Source organism: Numida meleagris, chromosome 20 (assembly GCF_002078875.1).
Source record: "Numida meleagris isolate 19003 breed g44 Domestic line chromosome 20, NumMel1.0, whole genome shotgun sequence".
Lineage (NCBI taxonomy): Eukaryota > Metazoa > Chordata > Aves > Galliformes > Numididae > Numida > Numida meleagris.
This window is the reverse complement of record NC_034428.1, coordinates 6,521,859-6,544,703: the sequence shown is the minus strand read 5'-3', so window position 1 is coordinate 6,544,703 and position 22,845 is coordinate 6,521,859. Positions and strand designations below refer to the sequence as shown.

At 45.2% G+C, this 22,845-nt stretch overlaps 1 protein-coding gene across 2 annotated transcripts; it reads left to right on the top strand.

Annotated features, from left to right (window-relative positions):
- On the top strand, window positions 495-22,431 carry CDC42 (cell division cycle 42). Of its 2 annotated transcripts, none has more exons than XM_021417322.1 (6): window positions 495-636; window positions 9,101-9,242; window positions 13,222-13,294; window positions 15,045-15,154; window positions 15,276-15,473; window positions 21,016-22,431. In XM_021417322.1, the coding sequence occupies exons 2-6, from the start codon at window positions 9,138-9,140 to the stop codon at window positions 21,103-21,105; spliced, it is 576 nt and encodes a 191-aa protein (XP_021272997.1). In that variant the 5' UTR covers window positions 495-636; window positions 9,101-9,137; the 3' UTR covers window positions 21,106-22,431. The 2 variants fall into 2 exon arrangements, with proteins under 2 accessions (XP_021272997.1, XP_021272998.1); XM_021417323.1 differs by lacking the exon at window positions 495-636 and adding an exon at window positions 712-846.

Genomic DNA, 22,845 nt, shown 5'->3' with positions numbered 1-22,845 from the left:
AGCAGGCCGTCGTGGGGAGCTGTGGGCTGCCGTGAGGAGCTGTAGGCCACCACGAGGCCTCCCCTTCTCTGGGCCAAACCAACCAGGTGTGTGTCTCTTCTCAGGGGGCAGGTGACAGGACATCAGGAAATCACAGGATCATTATGGTTGGAAAAGACCTCTAAGGTCATCTAGTCCCACCGCCAACCCATCATCACCATGCCCCCTAAGCCGTGCCCCTCAGTGCCTGGCCTCAAGCTGCGCTAGGGAAGGTTTAGTTTGAGCACCAGGAAAAATTTCTTCATAGGGAATGTGGTCAAGCACTGGAACCAGCTGCTCAGGGGAATGGTGGAGCCCCCAACCCTGGGGGTACTTAAGGGAATAAGTGGACATGGCACTAAAGGACAGGGTTTAGCGACGCGCTGGGTAACGACACACGACAATCTAAGCGATCTTTTCCAACCTAAACGGAGGAAGGCGGAAGCCCACGCCCAAACCACGCGCCCCGCCCCCCGCTCCCCAGCGTTCCTGCGTGATGACGTCACCACCAGAATACCACGCCCAGCGCTGCGTGATGACGTCATCGGCGGCGTGCCCCTGTGCCTGAAGCCGAGGAGACCCCGCAGCGAGCCGCCAACGCCCGGCGGAGACTCTGAGGTGAGGGGCCGCGCCGGAGCGGGAAGGGAGCGCTGTGCGAGCTGCCCTCCGCCGCGGTCCGGTGCTCCCACAGCGCAGCGGGAAGGGCGGAGGGGTAGGCGGGCCGGGCCCGGAGCCGGCTGTGCGGGAACCGCTCTCCCTGGGGCTGCAGTGCGTGTGTGGGGCCTCCCCGCCGCTGGGCCGGGGCTGTTCGCGCAGAGCGGGGCTGAGGTGTGTGCGGTGTGTGTATGTATGGGGGGGGGGGGGGGCGCGGCCTTCGCGGCCCGGCTCGGGGCGACCTCCCCCTGTGCCCCGCTCCCAGCGCCGCGGGCGGAGGCCGGCCTAGCCGCGCTCGGCAGGAAGCAGGGCTCCCTCCGGCAGCCCGCCCCGGCTGCGAGCCCCGCGGGGCCGCCCTGCCGCACTCGGGAGGAGGGGAAGCCGGAGGTCGGGTGCCGCAGGTTGGGCCTCTGCTTCTTCCGGGAGCGACGCCCAGCTCCGAAGTAGTTCCGAGGCGCAGCGCGGGTGTGGGCTTTGCTTTAGGCGCCGCGAAACGCTTCCTTCCCTCTCCTCCCGAGCAGAGCTGGGAGGCGCTCCCCGGCTTTTGTCTCGCCAGGTGCTGGCTCATCCACCGTCCCGTGGCCGTCGATGGTCGGTTCTTGGCGGCTGTGCTTGGAGGGTTGCCGTGGATAGGCGTTTCTCTTAAATTTTTGAGGTCTCGGAGATAAGATGTATGAAGCGTGGTGCGTTTTAATGCTCCGTCAGTAGCTGCTTTTCTTGTAAGCGGATGGAAGTTGGCAGCTGGTGGCAACAATGGGACGCTCTACCCAGGTCGTTGTGAAACCTGCGCTTGGGAGAGTTGCAGAATGGTGCTTGCCCCGTCTGCCTGGGTGCTGCAGAGCCAGCGCAGCTCTGCTACCATCTTCTGACAGAGCACCACGAAGGCAAGGCCTGGATGAGAGAGGCTGTGTTAGATGTGTAGGCAAAAGTAGCTCAGTCTGAGCATCTGTGATTGTATTTGTTTGTCAGTGTTTCTTCTCCCCTGGAGAAAGAGGTGCTAGCTGTCTTTATTCAAAATGGTAAATTGGAGCACCCCAAACGGCCTTTTTTTAGAAGAGTAATTAAAACCTGGGTCAAGCTTCTAGTGTTACTAACGGGTGTAAGTCAGTAAAGCACTTGGAGCTTGGCTCTGCTGGTTAGCAAGATATTCTTGCACAGAAACAAGTTTAGATAGAAAGCCTTTGTATTCGGGTAGCTATACATGGAAAATGTGTTGTTCTGGCTTGTAAACTGCTTGTTGGTGAAAGATTATGGGGCAGACAGTGTAGGCAAATATTCATCTGAAGCAGGTAATGCAGGCGTATGTAAGACTTGAGTCAATATTTTGTTAATTGTGAAATGATTCTTTGTTCAGTTTGTTTACTGAATTTACCTTATATGCTTCAGTAATAAGGAGGAGAAGCATTTTTAAGTCTTGGCGAGGAATAATAACTACTGTGATGCAAGATAAAACATGCTTGCAGTATGCCAACGTGTTTTAGGCAGAAATTTAAATCATTAGATTTGCATACTTTGAACTTGGTTATTCATGACCTGTGCCTGATGCTTTCAGTTCATTATATATCCTGTTTTGGCATTGTTTGCCGAAGACCGATGGCCAGGTGGATGTTTGCTGTGTTTTTATTGTTAAACTGAAAAGTTCTGAAGGCCCCGGAGTATCTGAAATGTCTTTATTCTAGGTTCTGCAGAAAAATGGAGATTTTTTTTTTTTTACTGACGAAGTCGCTAGTAAATGGAAATGGAACCCAACTGAAATCTGTAGGGGAGTTCCCGATGAGAGCGCAACTGTGCTTTTACTTTCCCATGAAACATGCGAGCAGTTGGTGTTGAGTGCAGTGCGATGTTTGCTAACCCTGATCAGAAAGCTCCTTCTAGTTAAAATGCAGTTGTTGTACTGAAATACATTTCCAAGTCTTACGAGCGTAGGCAGCTGGCACATCTTAATTGAAATCTTTTCAGAAGTTATCTGTTGTGCTACAGGCTTCAAAGTTAATACACCATATTGATGTAGTTGGGTTCCAGCTTAGCTTCAGGCTTCAGAGCGCTTGTACGATACGCTGAATATGCATCACTGACTGCAGTTTTGGTGATCTGTTTCACACTAATATGGGTGCTAACAGCTTTTAAGTCATCTGCAGCCTTGCACACTTCAACCCCCTCAATCCTCTGCCTGCTTGCTGTGGCCAGCCCAGCTTTGACTCTGTCAGTTGGCTTGATGATGAATTTCAGTCATCCGAGCTTCTGCTGCGGTAGCCCTGCAGGAGGAATTGTAGGGGGATGTAGTTATCCCCACACTTGAGGTTCCGTTTCTGAGGAGAAGACAACAAAGATGAAGGTGCTGTCAGATTAAATGGAAGGGACGTGGGTTTCTAGTACTCTAGCAGGAGCTCTCTTTACACACTTAGTGTATTGTAGGCTTTTGCTGTGGCTCCTGTCACCCCATTGTGCTGGAATGCATGTGAAACAATGCTTTTAGGATTTAACTATGACAAAAAGTGGTGTAACGACTTGATAAGTCTTTATACTGAGGCTTGAAAGGAATTAAATTAGCTATGCTTGTGCAGCCTATCCTCGCTGAATCGGGTGGCTTCATTCAAGCCACTCTTAGAAGAGCTGAGAGCATTCAAGCAAAGGGTTTTCATCAGAAAGGATAACCATGAGAGATGGCAGGTAGGCTTCTGCCAGTGTACTTCCTGGGGCTGAAAACTGGCACAGGTACCCCCACCTCTGTCATAGCTGTCAGCTGCCTTGACAAATTCTTGCAGCCCTTGCTGCATCTTCTACGTGCATGAAGCCAAAATGACCAGAAGGCAAAAGAAGTGACCGAAATTGCATTAAGGCAAGGCGTGCCCGGGTTCTGGTGGTAGTTCCTTAAAGATTAATGTGGGATGAAAGAATTGAGTTAGTGTACGTAATTCTAGGTGTACAATACAAACAAATACCAGAAAGAGAGTTTCAACCTTGATATCTTATAATTGATCTTTGTAACCTTCCTTTTGAGTTCCAGCTTATGACTTTTGTCTTAAAGCTTCAGAACAGCATTTTACCTGTTCCCTCATCAGCAAAGCTGCTGTCTTTACTGAGAAGTATTGACTTCTAAAAAAAAAAGTGGCTTTTTGAAGAGAATACAAAGTGCTAGATGGGAAAAAGCTTTTAAAAATGCTATTCTATTTTTAAGCTGTTTTGCTGCTAATATACCCCATTTCTTTTGAATGGTAAGGCATAATTCCTAGCATCCTCGTGAAAAGGAAAAATGTGAGGGCTGGCACCAGCCATGCCAGTTGGCTCCTCATTTGCTGCAACCTCTGCTGCTTTTTACCTCTGGCTTCAGCTAGTTTTATTTGAAATACCAAGGTAGACGAGCATCAGTGAAGTCTCTTCTGGAACTTTATTCTTAGCAAAGCATCAGCTCTCCAGTCCTCAGCGGTCTTGTTGATAGGCCTCAGATAAGCACGCTGCTTCCTTCAGGCAGTGTTTGGTCAGTTTGTGTGCATGGAGCACCAGCAACAAAACCGCTCACTGAACGCTGCAGCTGATGTGCATGCGGGGTGGCTGCCCTTATGCAAAAATGCTCACCAAAGTAGCTGTGCTTCTGCCAGGGTCGGCTTTACCAGGGTTAAATGTGTCTGTGGGGAGGGGAGTGGAGCGTGGTGTGCCCAGTGATGAGTAGTTAGTTATACAAGCAGGAACAGAGGTACAGCTTGCATTTTTAACTGTTGTCTGTATTTGCTTAGCTTCACACTGCTAGGTCTGCATTACATGGTATAAGAACAGTGAACAGAACTTCATTGCATGGTAGAGTTAAACAGCTTCCTGTGGGCTGTGAAAGTTACTGGACAGTGAAAATTCAAGATGCCTTTGACAAAAAAAAAAAAAGACTTAATGCCAGCACCTGTACTTCTCAGGGTTTAGTAAGGGATGAGTTTTCCCAGTGCTGACAGTGATTTTGACAGTGCACCAGTGACACCCTCTGCCTTCTTCTGGTGAGTTCTTGTTAAGGTAGTTGCTTTGAGGTCCGAGTGGGACAGGCTGGCAGTGAGCAGATGGAAGCCTTGCTGTGCCATGCCCACTGAGTCATGCTCTGCTTGAGCAGGTTTGTTTTGAATTTAGGGCTCCAATACACTGACATGGCTGCTGACTGTCTTTTACTTTTTCCTTCTAAGTTGTAGAACTTGAAAGGTGTTAATGCTGGTGGTAGTTTAAGTTCAGACTTCTAAAATTGTCCCACTCAGCTGTATTCACTTCCTATCTTGTGTACATCTTCGCTTCATCAGCTTGCTGTGATGAGCTCTTCTGAAGTAGTACAGAGTAGCTGTCAGTTCTTACATAATTACAAAAAGTTTCATTAAGCTTAGAAAAATATCAGTTAATCTCTGACAGCTGCATTTAGAGATGACGCCTTGAGCTTCTCCTTTGGTAGTTCATAGCAACTCGTCCAGGAAAAGGGTTAATTCAAAACCACAGCGACTTTGGGATAGGCAGGCTTTGTCAAGGGGCAAACTTTCAGTATGTGTCTGAGATCTCCTGTTGCCCCTATACTGAGCAGTGGTTCCTTGATAATAACAAATATTGCAGGCTTCAAGAGCAACGTTGGCCTGAGGTGTGTCACAGTTCTGGTCCATGTGTGCTGGTGATCCCGTGTCTCTTTGGATGGTTCTGCTGGAGTATTTCCATCTCACAGGCTGACTGCAGGTGGGAGGTGGCACCTCCAGTTACTTCACTGCAGATTGAGAGCTTCCGAGCAAGCCTCTGGGTGATGGCGGGGGCTGAATCTCCACCAGAATTCTTGTGGCTGCCTGGATAGCACTTTGTAGGGCAATGACTCTTTTGGCTTTTGAGGCAACTTCTGTTTAAAACAGATTGTAGACCTCACGGAGCGTGAGTTTTGAGACTGGACTTAAGGGCTGGCTGAACTGTTAGTGGCAGGTCAGAGAAGTCCTCGAGGATGTAATTGTTTCAAGATCTTTAACTGTTGTGGTATGGGATTGTTTCTAAAGTCCCTTCAGTTCTTTGCAGGTTTTCTCTTAAACTTGGATCGTTTGCTGTGTTCTGAAGGAGTGCAGCTGTGTGCTGGTTTGTATTTTGACTCTTTTTTTCTTTTTTAAGCTCTGTTTAGGAAATTAAACACCCAAACCTTAAACTCAGCTTGAATGTTTGGGATACCTTTTGTGCCTGCAGTAATCTGAGCTATGGGCAAAATGGGCAGGTAATCCTGGCACCAAGCGGTTTAGAGTGTAATAAAGCCTTTCAATTTCATGTATCACATGGCACATCGGCCCCCTCTCTGCTTGCCTGCTTCTGGGGTGAGGTCTCCTCCATGAAGAAGGCTCTTGGAAAGGTGAAGGGTGGACTTTGGTCTGGAAACTTTAGCTTGCTTCTGAGATTAGGTGTACTGCAGCCACAGTTCTGACTTCTGTGCCTGTTAATCTTTCTGGAGTTGAGCTCCTAATCTGTTGGTGTTTTGCACTGTGCGCTCACAACAGAGGGAGCACTGAGAGCTCCGAGGTCTTTTAATGACTGTTGACAGTGGCTTGTGATCTGCGCAGAGAAGCGGTGTGCTGTGTCTGGTGATTTCTGGGATGGTGTTTGCTGAGCTGGGTTTAGAATACAAGCGTGCAATTAGGATCTTCTCCGTATAATACTGATAGGCCTCTCTGGTGAGGAAAACACGCTAGTAGCTGATTATATTGCTTGGGTGCCCCTGATCCGGGAGGCTTCTCACTGTGGCAGGCTGGGTGAGCTTAGATGTGTGTTAATGGTGCATGCTGAGGAGCATCGCAAAATGGTTCTTGGTCGTCAGCTGGCAGCTTGCAGCAAGCTGCGTTAGCTGGGGGGTGATGAAATGGCAGCAGCTTCAGTGCTGCGCGAAGAGGAAGCCGTGGTGCTGCCGGGGCTTCACAGGAAACTAGTACAGGATGTGTAGACAGATTTGACAGCGTGGCTTCCTTTGCCTTAGAAGAAGGTACACGTTTTAACCTGAAAACAGACATCAGTAGCTTTAGAATAAAAGGAATCTTAACAAGCCGGAGGTCTTGCAGCTTGTACAGCAATTAAACTGCTTGTATGGAGAGAGTGAAGGCAAGATGATCTGTGCTTCTTGTTTTTGTAGGGAATGCTGTTTGTATGAGAAGACTGAGAGCGTCTCACACTTCAGTCAGTAGTTGATATTGCTGTTGGAATATGTTGTAACTATTGTGAATTACAGGCAGTTTTTCTTAAGACTAAGACGTTTCCATAGCGATGCTGCACTTCAGGTGCTTGCTGTTCCCGTGGGGAGAGGAGGCTTTCCCAAGATGGGCCGTGGCTGTCGGTGGGTGCTCTATACATGGGAGCCTGCCATAGGCACTTAACATAGGATTGCTTCAGCCTTTCGTGATCTGGCAGTGTCTTCTGGTGTATGTTCAGGCCTGTGCTGAGAATGTGTGAAACTTCACATTTTCCTTGGTGTGGACATAGAATCCCTCTTTGGTGGCTTCAGTTAATTCTTCATCCAAAGCTTGCATTTGCTGGCCGCTTCTAGGGAATAATTCCGAAGGGAGATCGCTTGTCTTTCATGAAAGTGTAACCAAGCTTTAAAAGAAAACTCTGAAACGTGGGCTGATTGAGTCTGGAATAGGGTCATCTGATTAATTTGACAAAATGTACCAGGCTTTGTAATCCACATTTTCCCAGTATCCCATTTCTTGGGATGTTCTTGAGTTCTGTGAAATCCCCTTTTGAAACCACATATTGGACAGGATAAAATTCAACGGCTATTAGAAATGTGATCAGTTAACATGTGCTTTACTGAAATGCTTTTTTTTATTTTCTCCTTTGATTAGAATACAAAGATTTGAAAAATTCAATGAATTCAAGTGTTAAAAAAGCCTTATTGAACAGAACTAACTCAAATTGCATTATGTTCCCAGACTTTCAACTTTCCTCTCCGGGCTTGACCACAAGTTTCATAATTGTGTCTCAGTGCACTAACTCCACTCAAACTGGGATGACTTCAGTGCTTTCCACTCTTGTTTCAATTCCCTCCAATATTTAAAACTACTGTCTAGCCCTGCTGGGTGCCATGTACGTAGACTTGCTTTTAACAGGCACTTTGTGGGGAGGAAACAAACCTTGTAACTTCCCCCTTTGTTAGCATTCCTTTTGGGGATGGGTTATTCTGCAGTCATATCTCATGTTGAGCTATTTGTTTTTTTTTTTTAAATCACAACTTGATGCACGTGTCTTCAAATGTTTTCCCGTGGAAGAGTGGGTGCCGGGATCGTACATCCCAGCTCCCTAACAATGACCTTGTTTTCAGCTGTGTTTTGCATTGAACGGGTCCCACTTTCCTGTGGAGCCACTATGTAGTTGGAGTCAATCACTCAGTGCGCAAGTCAGAATGTTGAGGTGAGGTTGTAGCCCAGTGTCAGCCCCGAGGTGCTTGTTTTCCACACCCTGGTGGACGATATCTCCGTAAGCAAATCCTTGCTGTAAGCGTAAATAATACGAAAATGTTTGAAAGTCATTGGAACCTTTGCCACTAGGCTTGCTGAGGTTAGGATTTTGTCCTTGTATATGGTAAAATGACTTAATTTTCTCATTAGAGTAATAGCTTAATGAAGGGCGGCTGTGTCTGGCTCTGGTAGCCAGCTGAGGTTTGGAGGAAGTATTGGTGGAAAGTACCTGTTTGGTTCTGGTGCTTGAATCTGTGCGGGGGCAGCGCTGGAGCAGCTGGCTGCATCGCGGCTCTGTGGGGAGCGATGGGCTCCTTGGAGCCGGGTGCCCTGCGGAGCTCCTCGGTTCTGTTGGCCACTCTGAGCGAGGATCAAGGTGCACGTTAAGTGGCAGCTGTAACACAAAGATAGCAGAGCTTGCTTTCAGAAACAATGCATGCTTCTGTCTGTACCTGCTTATTTTTATCCTGTAAACTATTTTCAGAACTCATGCTGCTGTATTTCCTTGGTGAGGTCTCTTGGGAGATATGTTACTTAGCAGCTATCAAGACCCAAGTTCACACTTCCATTTTTCAGTGCGCGTAAGGCCGGGTGCCTTTGTGCATCAGAAATAGACTGAAAGGCATAGAGACCTTTTCTGCCCAGCTGTAGGTAATCAGGCAAAAATCATGTTGTATTCTAGAGTGATTTAACTTACCTGGTTCTTCCCCATGTGAGAAGTGACTGTGTCAAACATAGCCGTAACTGGTGTCTGGCAGTGGTATGCAGTGGGAAGGCTGGCTATATGGAAGAATGTGCGTATATGAAAATGAACGTCTTCTGATGTGTGTGATGGAGAGATTGCATCAACTGCTTCATCTAGGAACATCTTCCTGTCAGATCCCAGTACATCCTGTTAGTGGCTTAGGCTCCAGCTGAAGCTCACTAATGACATACGCTGCAATCCAGGGGGAATGAAAAACCTAAATTTGTCTCTTTTTCTTTTTTCCTTTCAGGTTCACATTGGAGTTGATACTGTAGCAGACTTCAGCTATGCAGACGATTAAGTGTGTAGTCGTGGGTGATGGTGCTGTTGGTAAAACCTGTCTCTTAATTTCTTACACAACAAATAAATTTCCATCGGAATACGTACCAACGGTGAGTGTGAGAATGGCTCCAGTTGTGCTTGGGGCATGGTGGGATAGTGCAGCATGAGTTTCCTTCCTGACTAACTTGTATGGCGTGAACACCTTAATATTTGTTCCTTCAGCTTGTTGGAGGCTAATACACTACGGAAAAGTAATGCTAAGTCTGGTATACTGCTGCTGCTGATCCTTGCTATCACCTGGTAGTGCTAGGGTTCTTTTCCCTGTATGCAGTCAGTTCCTGCTGTTTGAATGCTTTGTATAATCTTGGCTTCTGTTTGTTGATGGCCACTGGCTGGATTTTGTGAATAAGATTATCTGCAGTTGCTGGAAGTTCAAGGGGGTGGCAGGAACACCTTATCTACAGCTTGCTGAGTGCTGTTGTAGCTGCATCTTCACTTTTAGGGAAAACAGTGTTTCATGCTGCGAAGTGTTTCACTGACCGCAGTTACCACTTTGATGCTGAGTTTCTGCTTCACAACTTTGAGAGGTCATGCGTTGCACTGTGGAGTGTGTGTGGCTACTCCTTGCATTTAACTGAGGTCATGTTTGGATCTAGAGTGTTCAATCTCATTCCAGTTGTGCGTACAGGTATTTAACAGCTTTGTATGTATTTCTTCTATTTCTGTCTTCATGTAACACTTGTAACCTTTTTGAGTCTTACAGTGTCAGTTTTGAGATATGAAATCTCTTGGCTTATCTCAAGATCGAGGTTAGAGCAGTCCGACTGCAAGGCCCCTGTGCATTGTTTTTCTGATGGAGAAGTGTTGCTGCTCTAATACTGCATATGCAAGATTAGCGCGCTGACAGTGGGATGGTTCAGTTTGTTTTTAGGGACACTGAGCTTTTTTGCTGTTACAAAGCAACTTAACAGAACTCCTTTGAGATGCTCTGTTTTTCCCGATGCCTCTTTCAAAACAGCAGCTACTTTGTGTAAAAGCAAACAAAAAGGAACCCACCAAGCCAAGGGGGGAAAAAAGTCATTTTTGTGACAGAGAAGTTGCAGTAAATTTCTGTGATTCTTTTTAGTTGCTGGCTCTGACCACTATCTGAAGATTTTTCAGCTTGCTAAAGTTGAGGCTTCCTAGAAGTAGGATTGATTGCTGTGAGCTTAATTTTAGTTGTAGATTTGGAGCTGAGAAGCAAGTGATGCAGGTATCCCCAAGCCTGGGAGCATGCAGCTTGGATGCAGCGACCAGTCTGAGGGCTGTATGTAGGCATGGAGACCAAAGCTCAGCCTCTAGTGGAGATCCTCTTGTTAAGGACTAGCAAGGGACAGGCTGTGTTTGAATCTGTGCTTTGCTGCTCTCGAGTGGCGCAGAGAAATCTGCTGCAATGTTTCTAGGATAACCTCATGCTGCACAGAGCCTGTGGAAATCTGCTTGCCCTATTTAAGCTAGTCTTTGCGGTCAAGACAAAATGGAATTGGTCAGTGAGTTTGAGGAGTGAGCCTGAAGCTTCTATACTTATCCCTAGTGAAATTACCCTTCATTATGTTGAAAAATGTTGCAATTTTAAACTCAGGAGGTTTCAAAATACGTATTTTAAGTCTGCTGTCCTGCAGATGGTAGAATCATCTATAAAGCCCTGGCCATAAGCAGTGTGGAAAAGCTACTCAAAGAAATTAAGTTACGTGTCACTAAAGTGTGTTCATGGTGTGCTAAGGCTTAATTGTGGTACATCTTAAAACTGTCCCATGCTTCTGAAATTGTATTTACCCTGAACTTTGTCCCAAGAATCTCAGTGTTCTGGGAATATCCCAGGCCTGCAGTGAACTCTGGCCTAAAGGCTTCTTTCAAACTCTGGGAACTGGTAAGTAAGCTCTGATATTCTGGCTAATGCTTCCAACAGATAGCACTGTTCTGAAATGAAGGCAAAGCCTTGTGATACAGGGCACAGAGCAATTAGTAGCAGGTGAGGGTGCTCCAGTCGGTCTAAGTCTGATTTCAAACTGATCTGTTCTGCACATGTAGCTATTGCAGGCACTGATGTAAGCTGTGTGTGCTGTCACCCTGCTTGGCTGTACCTCCACTCTGCAGCATTGTGGCTGAAGTGCTGATAGAAGGTGTGCCAGTTCAGTTAGATTTATCAAGATTTTTCAGTTGGTTCTGTTTTGCTTTTCTTTCTCAAGGGTATTTCCCAGTGGGAGATGGATTTTTTTTTTGCTGGTATGGAGTTTATCACGTGCATATTTTTGACATCATTCCCTTTTCAAAAAAGGCAGCGAAGAACTTGTGCGTGGAGTGGCAGTGTCTGGGGAATGGTAGATCAGGTGTGAGTTCTGTAACACGGAAGCTTGATCTTCCTGCTGTAGAGGGCTGTCTGGCAGCGGCAGGAACTGAAACTTCTTGTAGGACTGTTGCTGCTCTGGGTTTTAGGCTGTTTAGCGCAACTGAGAATGAAATGGTGGGTTATGCTGGATCTGTGTTGCTTCCAAGTTTGTCGTGAGGAGCTGGCCTTGTAACCCTGGCCTCTTCAGTACTGAACCCATAGACCTTCTCAGTTCTAGCTGTACCTTTAAAAATAAAAAAAAAGTGTAAAAACCAAATATGTTAATCCTCCTAAGGGGCAGCTGCGAATAACATGTTAAACTCCCTGTTCACTGGGTAAAGACGAGGGAATAGTAGAGGGCCAGAGCAGGAGTGCTGATTAAGGAATATCTTTGGGATTTGAAGCTTGTAATAATCCTCTGACATCTCAAAGAATCAGTACTCTGACCTTCAGTGAGGAGCATACCAGTTTCTGATCCTTTGGGTCATTTGTACTTTGGAGTCTTGAAGTAGTGGTTATGGCATGTGGAATGAGCCTAGTGAAATGCCTGCAGCCTTCTTCCGCACTCTGAAGGTCTTACTTGTTTTGTGGCTGGATGCTCACGGGGAGGGTTCAGTAAAGCAAAATCAGTGTAGTGTGTCAAAGGATTGGGCTGCTGATAATGGGCATGGATGCTGAAGTCTCTTGCAGTCCTTAAATCCTGAAGGCTAAACCAAAATTGTTTGATTGTGTCTCAATCACAGTGGATTGTGACAAGTTGGAAAAATTAGTGTGGTGTCAGGTGCTGCTTTAACCAGGACAACTGGCTGGAGAGGAGATGGATCTGAACTCCTGAAAGTTCAGCTTTGAAGTGCTGTCTTGCTAGTCTTAGTCCCATATTTTTGTGGAAATTTGTCAAGGGCCTAGGTTCTTAATGAAACCCTATGAATATGTGTGTGACAGCTCATTTCTCAGTGTTGGTCCTTTCATCGCTTCTGTGAAAAGCTTCCGAGTTCACTGTGACCTGCTTTAATGCTGCAGTTTACTTCAGCCCTGAAAGCTGCTCAGACTTGATTTTTGTGTTGAAGGGTAGCTTTCATATCCTTGTTCAGATACGTCACCTGTCTCAGCAATCTTGCAGCACTGTGTGCAGAGACAGCTCTTTTTTCAGTGGGGGGAGCTTTTGATGAAGGTAGCTTCTGAAACATTCTGTTCCGGTTCTGAAGATGAAATAGTCATTGAAATGAAGGATGTTGACCTCTGGCAGTGTACTCCTTAATGAGTTTGCGGGTTTAGAAAGAAAAGGCTTTGGGTAGGTCCACGTGATTAGCTGTGTTGTAAACAAGTTACTGGGTGAAACGCTTGATGCAGTGTGTGCTTGTGACCTTGTGGACAGGACTGTTGTGCCAGCTGCTACACGGATGCTGTGACTTCTCAGCAGTCTTCTCAGTTACAGGCAAGAGCTGTTACAGGTGTTTTGTTCAGTGGCTTTTACAGTGTGAGATGCAGCAGTATATCTGGTGTGCCTTTACTTTTGAGGCAGTGTGGAAATAACTCTTGCATCCCTATCGCAAATGGAATTGTCCTGTTAACAGCCTCAGTGATAGTGCAGGAAGCATGATGGATTCTGGCCTGCTAAGATGACTCTTTGTACAAATTGGAGGTGGCTCGACCAGGTGAGTGGTGTGATGGTTTGAAAGATGGCATATTGACATGCTCTTAAATGTTTCTTTCCTTAACAGGTTTTTGATAACTATGCTGTAACAGTGATGATTGGAGGAGAGCCTTACACTCTAGGCCTCTTTGATACTGCAGGTGAGAAATCAAATGTCTGTGTCATTGTAACTGCCCTGGATTTAGTTGAAATGATGTTGAGCATAAAGGTATACCAAAAGAGCCAGCAGTTGGCTCTTCTCTTTCATAGAGAAGTCTGCAGGCTTCTTTGTTTGTTGTTATTACACTGTATTTGAGTTCATAGCTGGAGTAACGTACAGTGATTACGCACCTATCTGCATTTGTTAGTGAGTGTGAAAGCTTAACAAGAATGGCTAGGAGCTTGCCCAGTCCCCAGCCTGTAATAATACCAGAGCAGTACACAGCTTCTGGTATTGTAAACTATTGTTCACTATAGTCCTTTCAGAGAACTTGGCTGGTAAAGTGTTGCCTAGAAGTGTCTTGGTAGAACTTAATGTGATTCTTTCCAGCTGTGTTCTTACAGATGCATTGTTAGTGTTTTATTAATTACTGATGTGATCTTGTGCTCCAGTTAAATGCTGTGGCTTTAATTACTCTTCACATTGTTCTCACGAATGTGGTTTGTATGTTATTACAAACTCCTTAGTTCTTGGATAAGAAGCTCTGTGGATAACGGGTTTCTTCTTGGCATTTCATAGGCTGCTGTGGGTACTGATACTTGGACCTCAACTCCAGCAGTCTGGCATGGCACACAAGGCTGTGTAAGGAGAATCAGGCTGAGTGTTAGGGAAAGATTCTTTACCATTCTGTGTTACCTGCTTAGCTTTGGATCTTTTGCACTAGAGCGGGCAGAAGCGGTGCGTGGTCAGTCTCTGCCTTTTGTCCTGCTGAGGTCCTTTTTGATCAGTGCTTAGCTCTACTGTGTGTCCAGAGCAGTACAGTAGCTGTCACAAGCTATTCAGGTCTCCATCTTCAAACTACAGATCTTCCACAGCGATGTCCCAGGTGTTGTCAGCTCCTTTATGGTCTATGAGGTCTTTGTCCTGTATGATAGAGAAGAAATCTTAGTTGAAATCTGAGGTTTTTTTTAACAAGTGTTTCTCAGCTGGTTGCCAGCTCATGACGTAGCTTCTTAAATGTGAGCCTTGTTTTGCTTTCTAAAAAGAGTGGTACTGAATTGAGCAGGTGTAAAAATGAGGTGCTGCAGAGTTTAGTGGGTCACTGCTAGTGGTGTGCTGCAAGGACTGCTGCCGTCTGACGTGCAGACCCAAAGGGAAGAGCCTGGCTTCCCTTGAAGTACAGCCTGTCCTGGGACTGTGTGTATTTTTAGGGGATTGCTGCTAAGCAGCCTTGTTACTTCCACACCTGTAACAGCAGCATTCTTCTCTTACTGTTCAAAGAACACTTCCCAAAATGTTTTCAAGTGTGAATTGGGACCTCCTAGTGAACAAAACTGCTCTGAAACTGCTTCTGAAACTTTATTTTTTGTGTGTTAATGAAATTTGATGTCAGAATATATTTTATGGATAGAGTAGGTGCAGAAGACCTGACCTACAGCCAAATCTATGTGCTGCAGCCTTAGGCTGCTTGATCTAAAAAAAAAAAAAAATTATTAAAGCGCACTCCTGACCTTCCCTTCTCTCTTGTGACTTTAAGCAGCTTGTTGTTACATAGCAACTGAATGAATTCTGTATCTGAAATCTAGGTTCCCTGGTTCCCTGAATGTTTGGATTCAGGGCATGTGTATTTGCTTAAGAGTTAGGGTTACTCACAATAATGCTTTTGTGCTGGAATGTGTATTCTAACAACCTGCAAAAGGCAATATTTATCTGTCTGCCTCTAATACTGTGTTAACTTTCTCCCCTTTTAGGTCAGGAAGATTATGATAGATTACGACCCCTCAGCTATCCACAGACAGATGTATTTCTGGTCTGTTTTTCAGTGGTATCTCCTTCTTCATTTGAAAATGTGAAAGAAAAGGTTGGTTTAACTCTGCCAAGAGTTCTCCTGAGAAGGAGCTGCTGCACTGATTTTTAGTAATATCTAAGGTGCTAATCTTGTCTAGGTGGTCAGTAACAAATACTGTATCTTCTCTCCTTAGTGGGTACCTGAAATTACTCACCATTGTCCAAAGACTCCTTTCCTGCTTGTTGGGACCCAAATTGATCTAAGAGATGATCCCTCAACAATTGAAAAACTTGCCAAGAACAAGCAGAAGCCCATAACTCCAGAGACGGCCGAAAAACTGGCCCGGGACCTGAAGGCTGTTAAATATGTGGAATGCTCTGCGCTTACGCAGGTAAGAGTTGGTCTTTGACCATTTCTGCTTCTTTGTATTCCATGCTTTTTTTTTTTTTCAGTGACAGGGCAAAAACAGCTCAGAATGAATGTGAAAGGATGCGAGCTCCATTTCTGCTGTTGACACAGTAGCTTTCTCTGTCCTGTTGTTCTCAGGCACGAGGAGCTGGCAGTGGTACAAAGCAAATCAGCCTGTGAAGATTAGGCGCAAGTGGAGAGGGGAGGTGAAGGATTTGCTTGCTGGGTTTGCTTTTGTGTTGGAGCAAAGTAGTTATCTAGAACTTAAAAGGCATGTTGCAGGCAATAAGTGGGTTAGAATGCAGTTCACAACTGAAGAGAGCAGTCAGAGAAACAAACAGATCTCAGTTTCTGTCTCAGTGAAGTAAGTTTTGTTCCTTCTATGAATAGAAGCCTTCCTAATTAAGATCTTCTTTCTCTTCCTTTTTAGAGCTTCCTTTCTCTTCTCCCCACGTAGACTATGGTGATCTGTTTCCTTTGTGTGCCTTAAGATGGAAGTTCTGCTGAAGCAGAAAATACTAATCAAATAGTTCTTAAGATATAAATGTGGCTGTGTTGTGAACTAACATGTGAAAATGAGTCTAAAAACAACTGAGATTGCTGACTTGAGGCCAGGAAACCTGACGGTCCTTTCCCTTGAAGTTAGGGATGCTAGGGCTGGGAGGGTGGTAAGCGTTGGCTGGCTAGCTGGGATCTGCCTTGCCTTTGGGTGCCCTGGAAACATAATCTTGTGTGTCCATTCCTGCAGAGTATATTACAACTCTTAATTATTTAATGCTCCTCTGTGAAGAATTTGTTCCTCCTTGATGTGCACAGTCAGGGGTGCACAGTATCAAGGCTTCCACTCTTCTCAGTCATTTTATTGCATTGATCTATGGTATCTTGAGCACAAAGCTTTGTTGCTGAGTTTTGAAGCCCAAAGTTCTGCTTATCCTGCACCTTTTGCCCAGATTACATGGTGGCTTTTCCATTTGGGATCCTGAGGCTGTTTTTTAACAAAGCTTTGCCTGAGTGGTTGCTGGGAACAGGCTTCTTGAGGGAATCTGTGGAACGCTGCACTGGAAATATTGTGGCAAGGCATACTGCTTTAGATGATGTCAGTTGTACAACCTGGGTGCTGCTGCTGACTAAGCTGTAGAATTTACTTGTTGGTTAAATGGATACCGGGATTTTTGCCCCTGCATGGAAGTACTTGAAATTACTAGAAGAGCTGATATAACAATTTCAGTGTTTATCCGTTCTTTTTATTTGCAGATAAATCAGTGTATGAGTTGCAGAGAACAGCTTTATGTGCTTGGAAGCTCAGCCTGAATTTCTTCCAGAGCACTCTAGTGACTGTATACCCAGTGGTGGTTTCAGAAGTTGGGAATAATCTGGTAGGAGGGTTCTGAAGCTTTCTCACCTGAAAGATTAGTCAGTCTTCTTCTGCTCTGTTCTTTTTACTTCATTTGTCATCGACCTTCCCTGCAAAACATCTCTCACTCAGCCTGTTGGTAATAGCTGCCAAACAGAAATGTAGATGCTCTGCAAAGGGTTGTTTGAAGTTTCCAGCAGTGCTGAAGCTGGCGGCTTGCTGAACACAGAGGGCAGCTGGCTGTTCTAGTGGGAGGATTGTTTTCCTACCTACAAGGCAGCGTTGTAGTAGTTGGTTTCAAGTGAAGTTAGGCTCAGCTGGGTAATTCCAGTCATCTCTTTACCTTGGCGTCTATCTACACAGTTCACCTCAGCAGCCTAGGGTTTTCTGCCTTCCCAATAACTTGCAAGTGACTTTGGAGCAGTAGCAAATAATCATGAAATTATGGAGCTAATGTTTTTTTTTTTCCCTGGGATTTAAGGTTTCACTTGTCTGTGTGGAACAGTCAGATGTTCTGAACACGTGAACTGTAAGAGGCTGAGATTGAGTCTGTTCTGTAAAGGCAGAATATCTGCACCTTCTTGAGTTTGGGTGACTCTGCACTGGTGAAGAGTGAGCTCTGTCTTCCCTCCCTTCCCAACATTTTTTCTTTAGGTCTAGTGCTTTTTTTGTGATGGAGGCACTGAATTAGGTCAGTACCAATGCCTCCAGCCTTTTTCCTACGAAATAATACCCATATACCACTGTAAAAAGGAGATAACGCTTCCCTTTTAGGACAGGGTGACGGACTTGCAAATGAAGCCAGTTGTTGCTTCTGTTATACTTCAGTCTGAGTAGCTTCCTGTAGCTCTGTGCTGCTACTGAACACGAGGGAACACTTGGAATTTTGTTTCTTTTTTTCTTCTGTTCCTAGGCTTGAGCACAGCTGACGGTTTTGACAAAACCAGATTTGTAAGGGGCCTTAAATTCCCTGTGAGAATGCGGGGATAAAGGGAGCCTGAGCTCAGCTGGCTGATGCAGCCCAGAGCGGTGCCACTTCAACCAGAGCAACAAGGCCTCTGGGCCACTCAGGCCAAACACAGCTCCCTTCGTGTGGCTGTTCTTCTGTCATCCAGGCTTCTGTCCCCAGCCCAGTTTTCACAATGATTTTGTCCCTGTTTTTTCTCCTTTTCATTTATCCCCATTTTTCTGTACTAGGAAGACGAAGGAGGAATCCAAGAGTAGTAAAAAGTAGTGTTATTTTCTTGACTCTTGCCCTCTTTGGGTTCTTCATGTTGCATAATTGGGTCTGTACTACAGCCTTATTCTCAGAGAGAGAAAATCAAGTACTCAGGCTGCATTTAGGCATTATTAATTTGAAGTCTCTAGTTTTGTGAGTATAGGTTGCAGCTCTTGAAACATGCTGGCAAAAATGTACAGAGTTGTTGTACATATACTTGATATACAGCAATCTTGAATGTAACTGGGGTATAAATGCTTCCGGGTGGAATTGTTTTAGAGACCTCCTGTGTAAGTGCTCCAGTAAAAGACTTGCTAAAAGGGATGTATCCGGTCTTACCTGTGAGGGTGTGAAGTCTCTTGTGTTTGAATGATGTTTAAAAAGAAAAATTTACTTCCTGCAAGCATCTGTAGTCTTTGTAATTTAAGTGTGTCTGTTCTTCCTTGGCTGACATAAAGCAGTTTGTCAGAAGTTACGAAGGTTACACTGGTGACAGTAGATTTAGGCGAGTCCAGTTAGCATAAACTGAGCCAGGTTTCACTTCTGGTGTTCACGTGTAACTTGGCAGAGCTGTGTGGGAGTGCTGATGTACTGTGGTGTTCCTGTCGTGCTTACAGCAAATGCAAGGCATGCTTTGTGCTCTGGCATAATCCCTGCAGACCTCTTAGAGCTCTGACTGCTTGCGTGGTGTTGGATCTCGGTTACACCAATCCTAACACAGTGTCTGTTTTCCTTAGACTTGAATGGTTTTACTTGCTTTAATAACTAACTGAATAACTGAAACGCATCGTTCCCGTAGCTGGCTGTTAGGTAAGGTACTGCTTCGCTTTCTACATGACTCAATAGCCAATGTCTGAAGGTGACGATGGCTTACTAGAGAGGTACCGCTTCAGTCCCAGATCATGTTTTCCCTGCTGTCTGGAGTTCTTCAGTTATTCAGGGCTGAATTCACAAAGCAGAACTATGTGGGGCCTTTGCTGCTGCTGTAGATGGGAGCAGTGAGTCCATGCACCTGCCATGGCTGCTTACTCACAGTGGGTCACTGCAAAAGGAGGTGTGCTCTGCAACCCTGTGGTGGGGCATGCTGCCCTCCCATGTAGTCTCACCAAGTGTTTATTCAGCACTTAAGGGGAAACCACTATTTCTTGAGCAGCTCCTTCCTCAGGTGGCTTTGCCAATTGCTGCTGTGTTTTTGCCTCTGCCCTTTTGGGTGTTGATGTTGTTAAACTTGGTGGCCTGTCACATGTTCTGTCTGTCTCTGACTTTTTGCTTCTGGGTTGTCTTAACAGATTTCTTCCTGGGATCTACTTTGTTTTTTTTGCAAAGTAAATCTTGTTCTGCCTGTGTGAATTCAGCCTGCTCTATCCTGAATGCTCTTTGTATCTGCTTGTTTTTCTCTAATCCTCTAACCTGGCTGCTGTTTTTTCTCCTCCCCTCTGTCTTGTAGAGAGGTCTGAAGAATGTGTTTGATGAGGCTATCCTAGCTGCCCTCGAGCCTCCGGAAACTCAGCCCAAAAGGAAGTGCTGTATATTCTAAACTTTCTCCTTCCCCTCTTGCTGCTGCTTCCTCTGTCCCACTACTGTAGAAACCTGGTTAAAAACGAATAAAACCACCTTTATCGAAAGCTGTTGTCTGCTTACCATTTTAGAGCAACCTCTGTATTAGCTCTTGGACTGAAAACAGTACTTAAGATCTTTAGTAAAACATTGTGACCATGGAACGTGAACTGGACTCGCTTAACTCTCTGCTGCTTGGGTTGCCAGATGTGGGTAGCTTTATAATTCAGGCTTCTGGGGGAAAGGATCTGGTTACATCATTACTCTAAAAAATAATAATAAAAAAAAAAATTGAAAGAATAAGACATGATGTTTGATCTTCCTGAATCCATCTGGAAGAAGTGTTGCGTATTTTCAGTTTCTACTTGTGACTCTTGTTAAATGTATTTGCATGACAAAAGTACATGAAACGGTGATCTGCAAGCGATGCTGTAATGTGAAGGAATTTCTGGTTCTCCTTTGTGCAGTGAGATGTTTTGTTGCAATTGCTTTGGCTGTCTGTGCTATAGTGGAGTATTTGTAAGTCCTTGGGAAGGAAATATCAATGTATTTGCTACTGCTATATGAACTGTTAAAATTCTTGCTTTCACTAACACGATAGAACATTTCAGTAATAGATTCTTAAAGCCTGTTACTGTAAGATGTAAAGCTGCTTCTTACTCTTATGCTTCTGATTTTTATTGTTTTAAGGAGAAAACGTCAATTGTAGTTTCTTTTAAATTTTGAAATTAAAAACTGCGGTTGTTTGTATAAATGACTGATGAAGCTTTATTCTGATTTGCTCTTCCTGGCTTCAGTTTAACACCTGTGCAGTGTACCTGCTTTGTACTCTTCCCATTTCGACTCTGATACCATGCACAGCTTTTGGGCTCTACCTGGCTGCTTCTAACCATGGGGTGTGCGGGGCCAGAAGCCTGCCCTGAGCGTGTACTGGACCAGTTTGATCGTTGCATGCTTGCCTTGTCTCCTCTTCTCCCCTTGACACGTGGGTGTCTGCCCTGCTGTGCTCGGCGTGCTCCTGATAGAGCTCTTCCATTTGAATGCAGCACTTTCTTCTTTGTTGTTAGCATGTCAGATGTATCGCTGCCCAACTAATCATAAAAACTGCCTTGAGGAAATGACTTCGGTACATGTGTTTGCTTCTCGTGGAGTATACTGGTCTGTTCTCAAAGCACTGCGTTCCTGTTCAGCAAATCAGATGCTCTGCTAAGGAACTGCTGACCGCAGCGATGCAGCTGGGGCAGACCCTGGCTGAGCAAAGGGGAGGTGGGGGGGGTCTGGGTGTCAGACTGGGATCCCTCGCTGGAGGGGTTTGTCTGCCACCTGGCTCTCCGTGCTTTTGTTTGTGTGAACTCAAAAATGAGACCGCCCCTTTCTCTCTTTGCCCCTTTTCAGAAAGGCCTAAAGAATGTATTTGATGAGGCGATATTGGCTGCCCTGGAGCCTCCGGAGCCGAAGAAGACTCGCAGGTGTGTGCTGCTATGAACGTCCCTCCACAGCCCCTTCTGCAAAGCTGGTGTTTGATGTCATACTAAAAGCAATGTTTAAATCAAACTAAAGATACAAATTTTAAAATTTGTTTTTGCAATAATGACAAATACCCTGCACTCCCATCTCCCCCACACGATCCCCGTGTGAGATGAGAATGTTAGTGTTTATTCCCCAGTGTCCCCTCAATTCAGTTAAACTAGTTAATTTTGAGTAATTATGTAGTATCAGAAAACACTGATCAGTACTAGTTTTTTATTTTGTTTACTGTTTCTAATTTTTTGTTTAAAATCCAGGCATGCTTGTGATGACTTTTTTCTGTAACAGACTAATTCTAGGCTGTTTTACTGAAGCCTTGCCCCTTCTGTCAGTCTGGCAAGACTTAGTTCTGGTTTCGAGAACTCCTAGGGCTGTTCTGCAGTCAGCCAGCAGCCTGTGTGCGAGCAGCCTTTCGTACTAAAGACAAATACAGGAAAGTAAGATGTCCCAAGCTGGTGCTCCTCTAAGGAGGAGTGTAGAAAATGTATCTGCATCTCCTCTGAAGTTGCCTTGTATCTCTCTTTCCCCCTGGCTTTCCACTGTGCAAGTCATAAATTTCTGCCCCGTCCTCTAAGTTATAAAGTTTTAGGAACAGAAGAATCCTTTTCCCTGGATGCACCATCAGACTTGAAACTAACTTGTCAGTCTCTTCATGAGCTTTTGGTCATGTGATGAAGAAATAACTGCACCTTTTAAAGCATGCCCAACTGATTCAGTTGGCTTTTAACAAGCCCATCTCTCTGCCAATCCTTTCTTATTTGAGAAATGCTTCCAATGACCAGCATACCCACTGCTGTTTGGATGCACTGAAAGAACCTGGCATGTATTGGAATGAGTTCTGGAGCTGGCCCTGATGGTGCATCACCTTACAAAGGTTCAGTGTCCTTCGAGGAAGGGTTGCAAGACAGACCTGTCAGTAGGAAGGAACTGTGGGGAGAGCTTCCTAGTGTTCAGTGCGGCACCATACAGGGACCAGTGGAGGGAATCCCCTTTTTCTGCATTTTAAGTAGCCTTGAAGCTGTAAGATGGGTTCCAGCCCAGCAAGGGGTGTGCGCTGGATCTTTACATAGACAGCAGTATTTGTAGGGACTTTACCAAAAAAACACATTTTGGCTTGCAAGTTAAATTGCTTTTCTTTTACGGAAAAGACTTAGGGAATCTTCTCCATCTTCCCAAACTCCAATCTCTTGTCAACTCATTAGTGTTGAACCAATGCTTTTTCATGTCTAAGTTCTTTGTATATGCATTCTTTTCAGATGTATTAAACATAAAATATCTTCACAAGCCTGCCTGAGGGTAGTTATTTCTCTAGTCTTTCTCTTGAGTGTGGAGGACCTGAAAATATATGGCTTTTATCCTTTGTGAGCTTGCAAGTTAATGTGGGCCTTTCCTTAATACCTAATTCTGTAAGATCCCATCTTCCCTCATCTATGGTGCTGGCCTAAATTCTGTCAAGACTGCTGTGATCCGTGACATGGTCATTGCTGTCATACCAAAATCTGAAGGGGGGGGCCTCTGGTTCTTAAACGAGGGGGGTGTTGTACATGTTGCCAGATATTAAAAGTAGGCTTTGGGGAGTTGCTAGTCTCTTGCACTTCTTCTGTTTGGAGAGTCATCTTTGTCAAAGTTTCCTGTTGCTCCCTGTTCGCAGGCAGATCACAAACATTTGGACAGGAGCAAGTGACACAGTGCTTACCT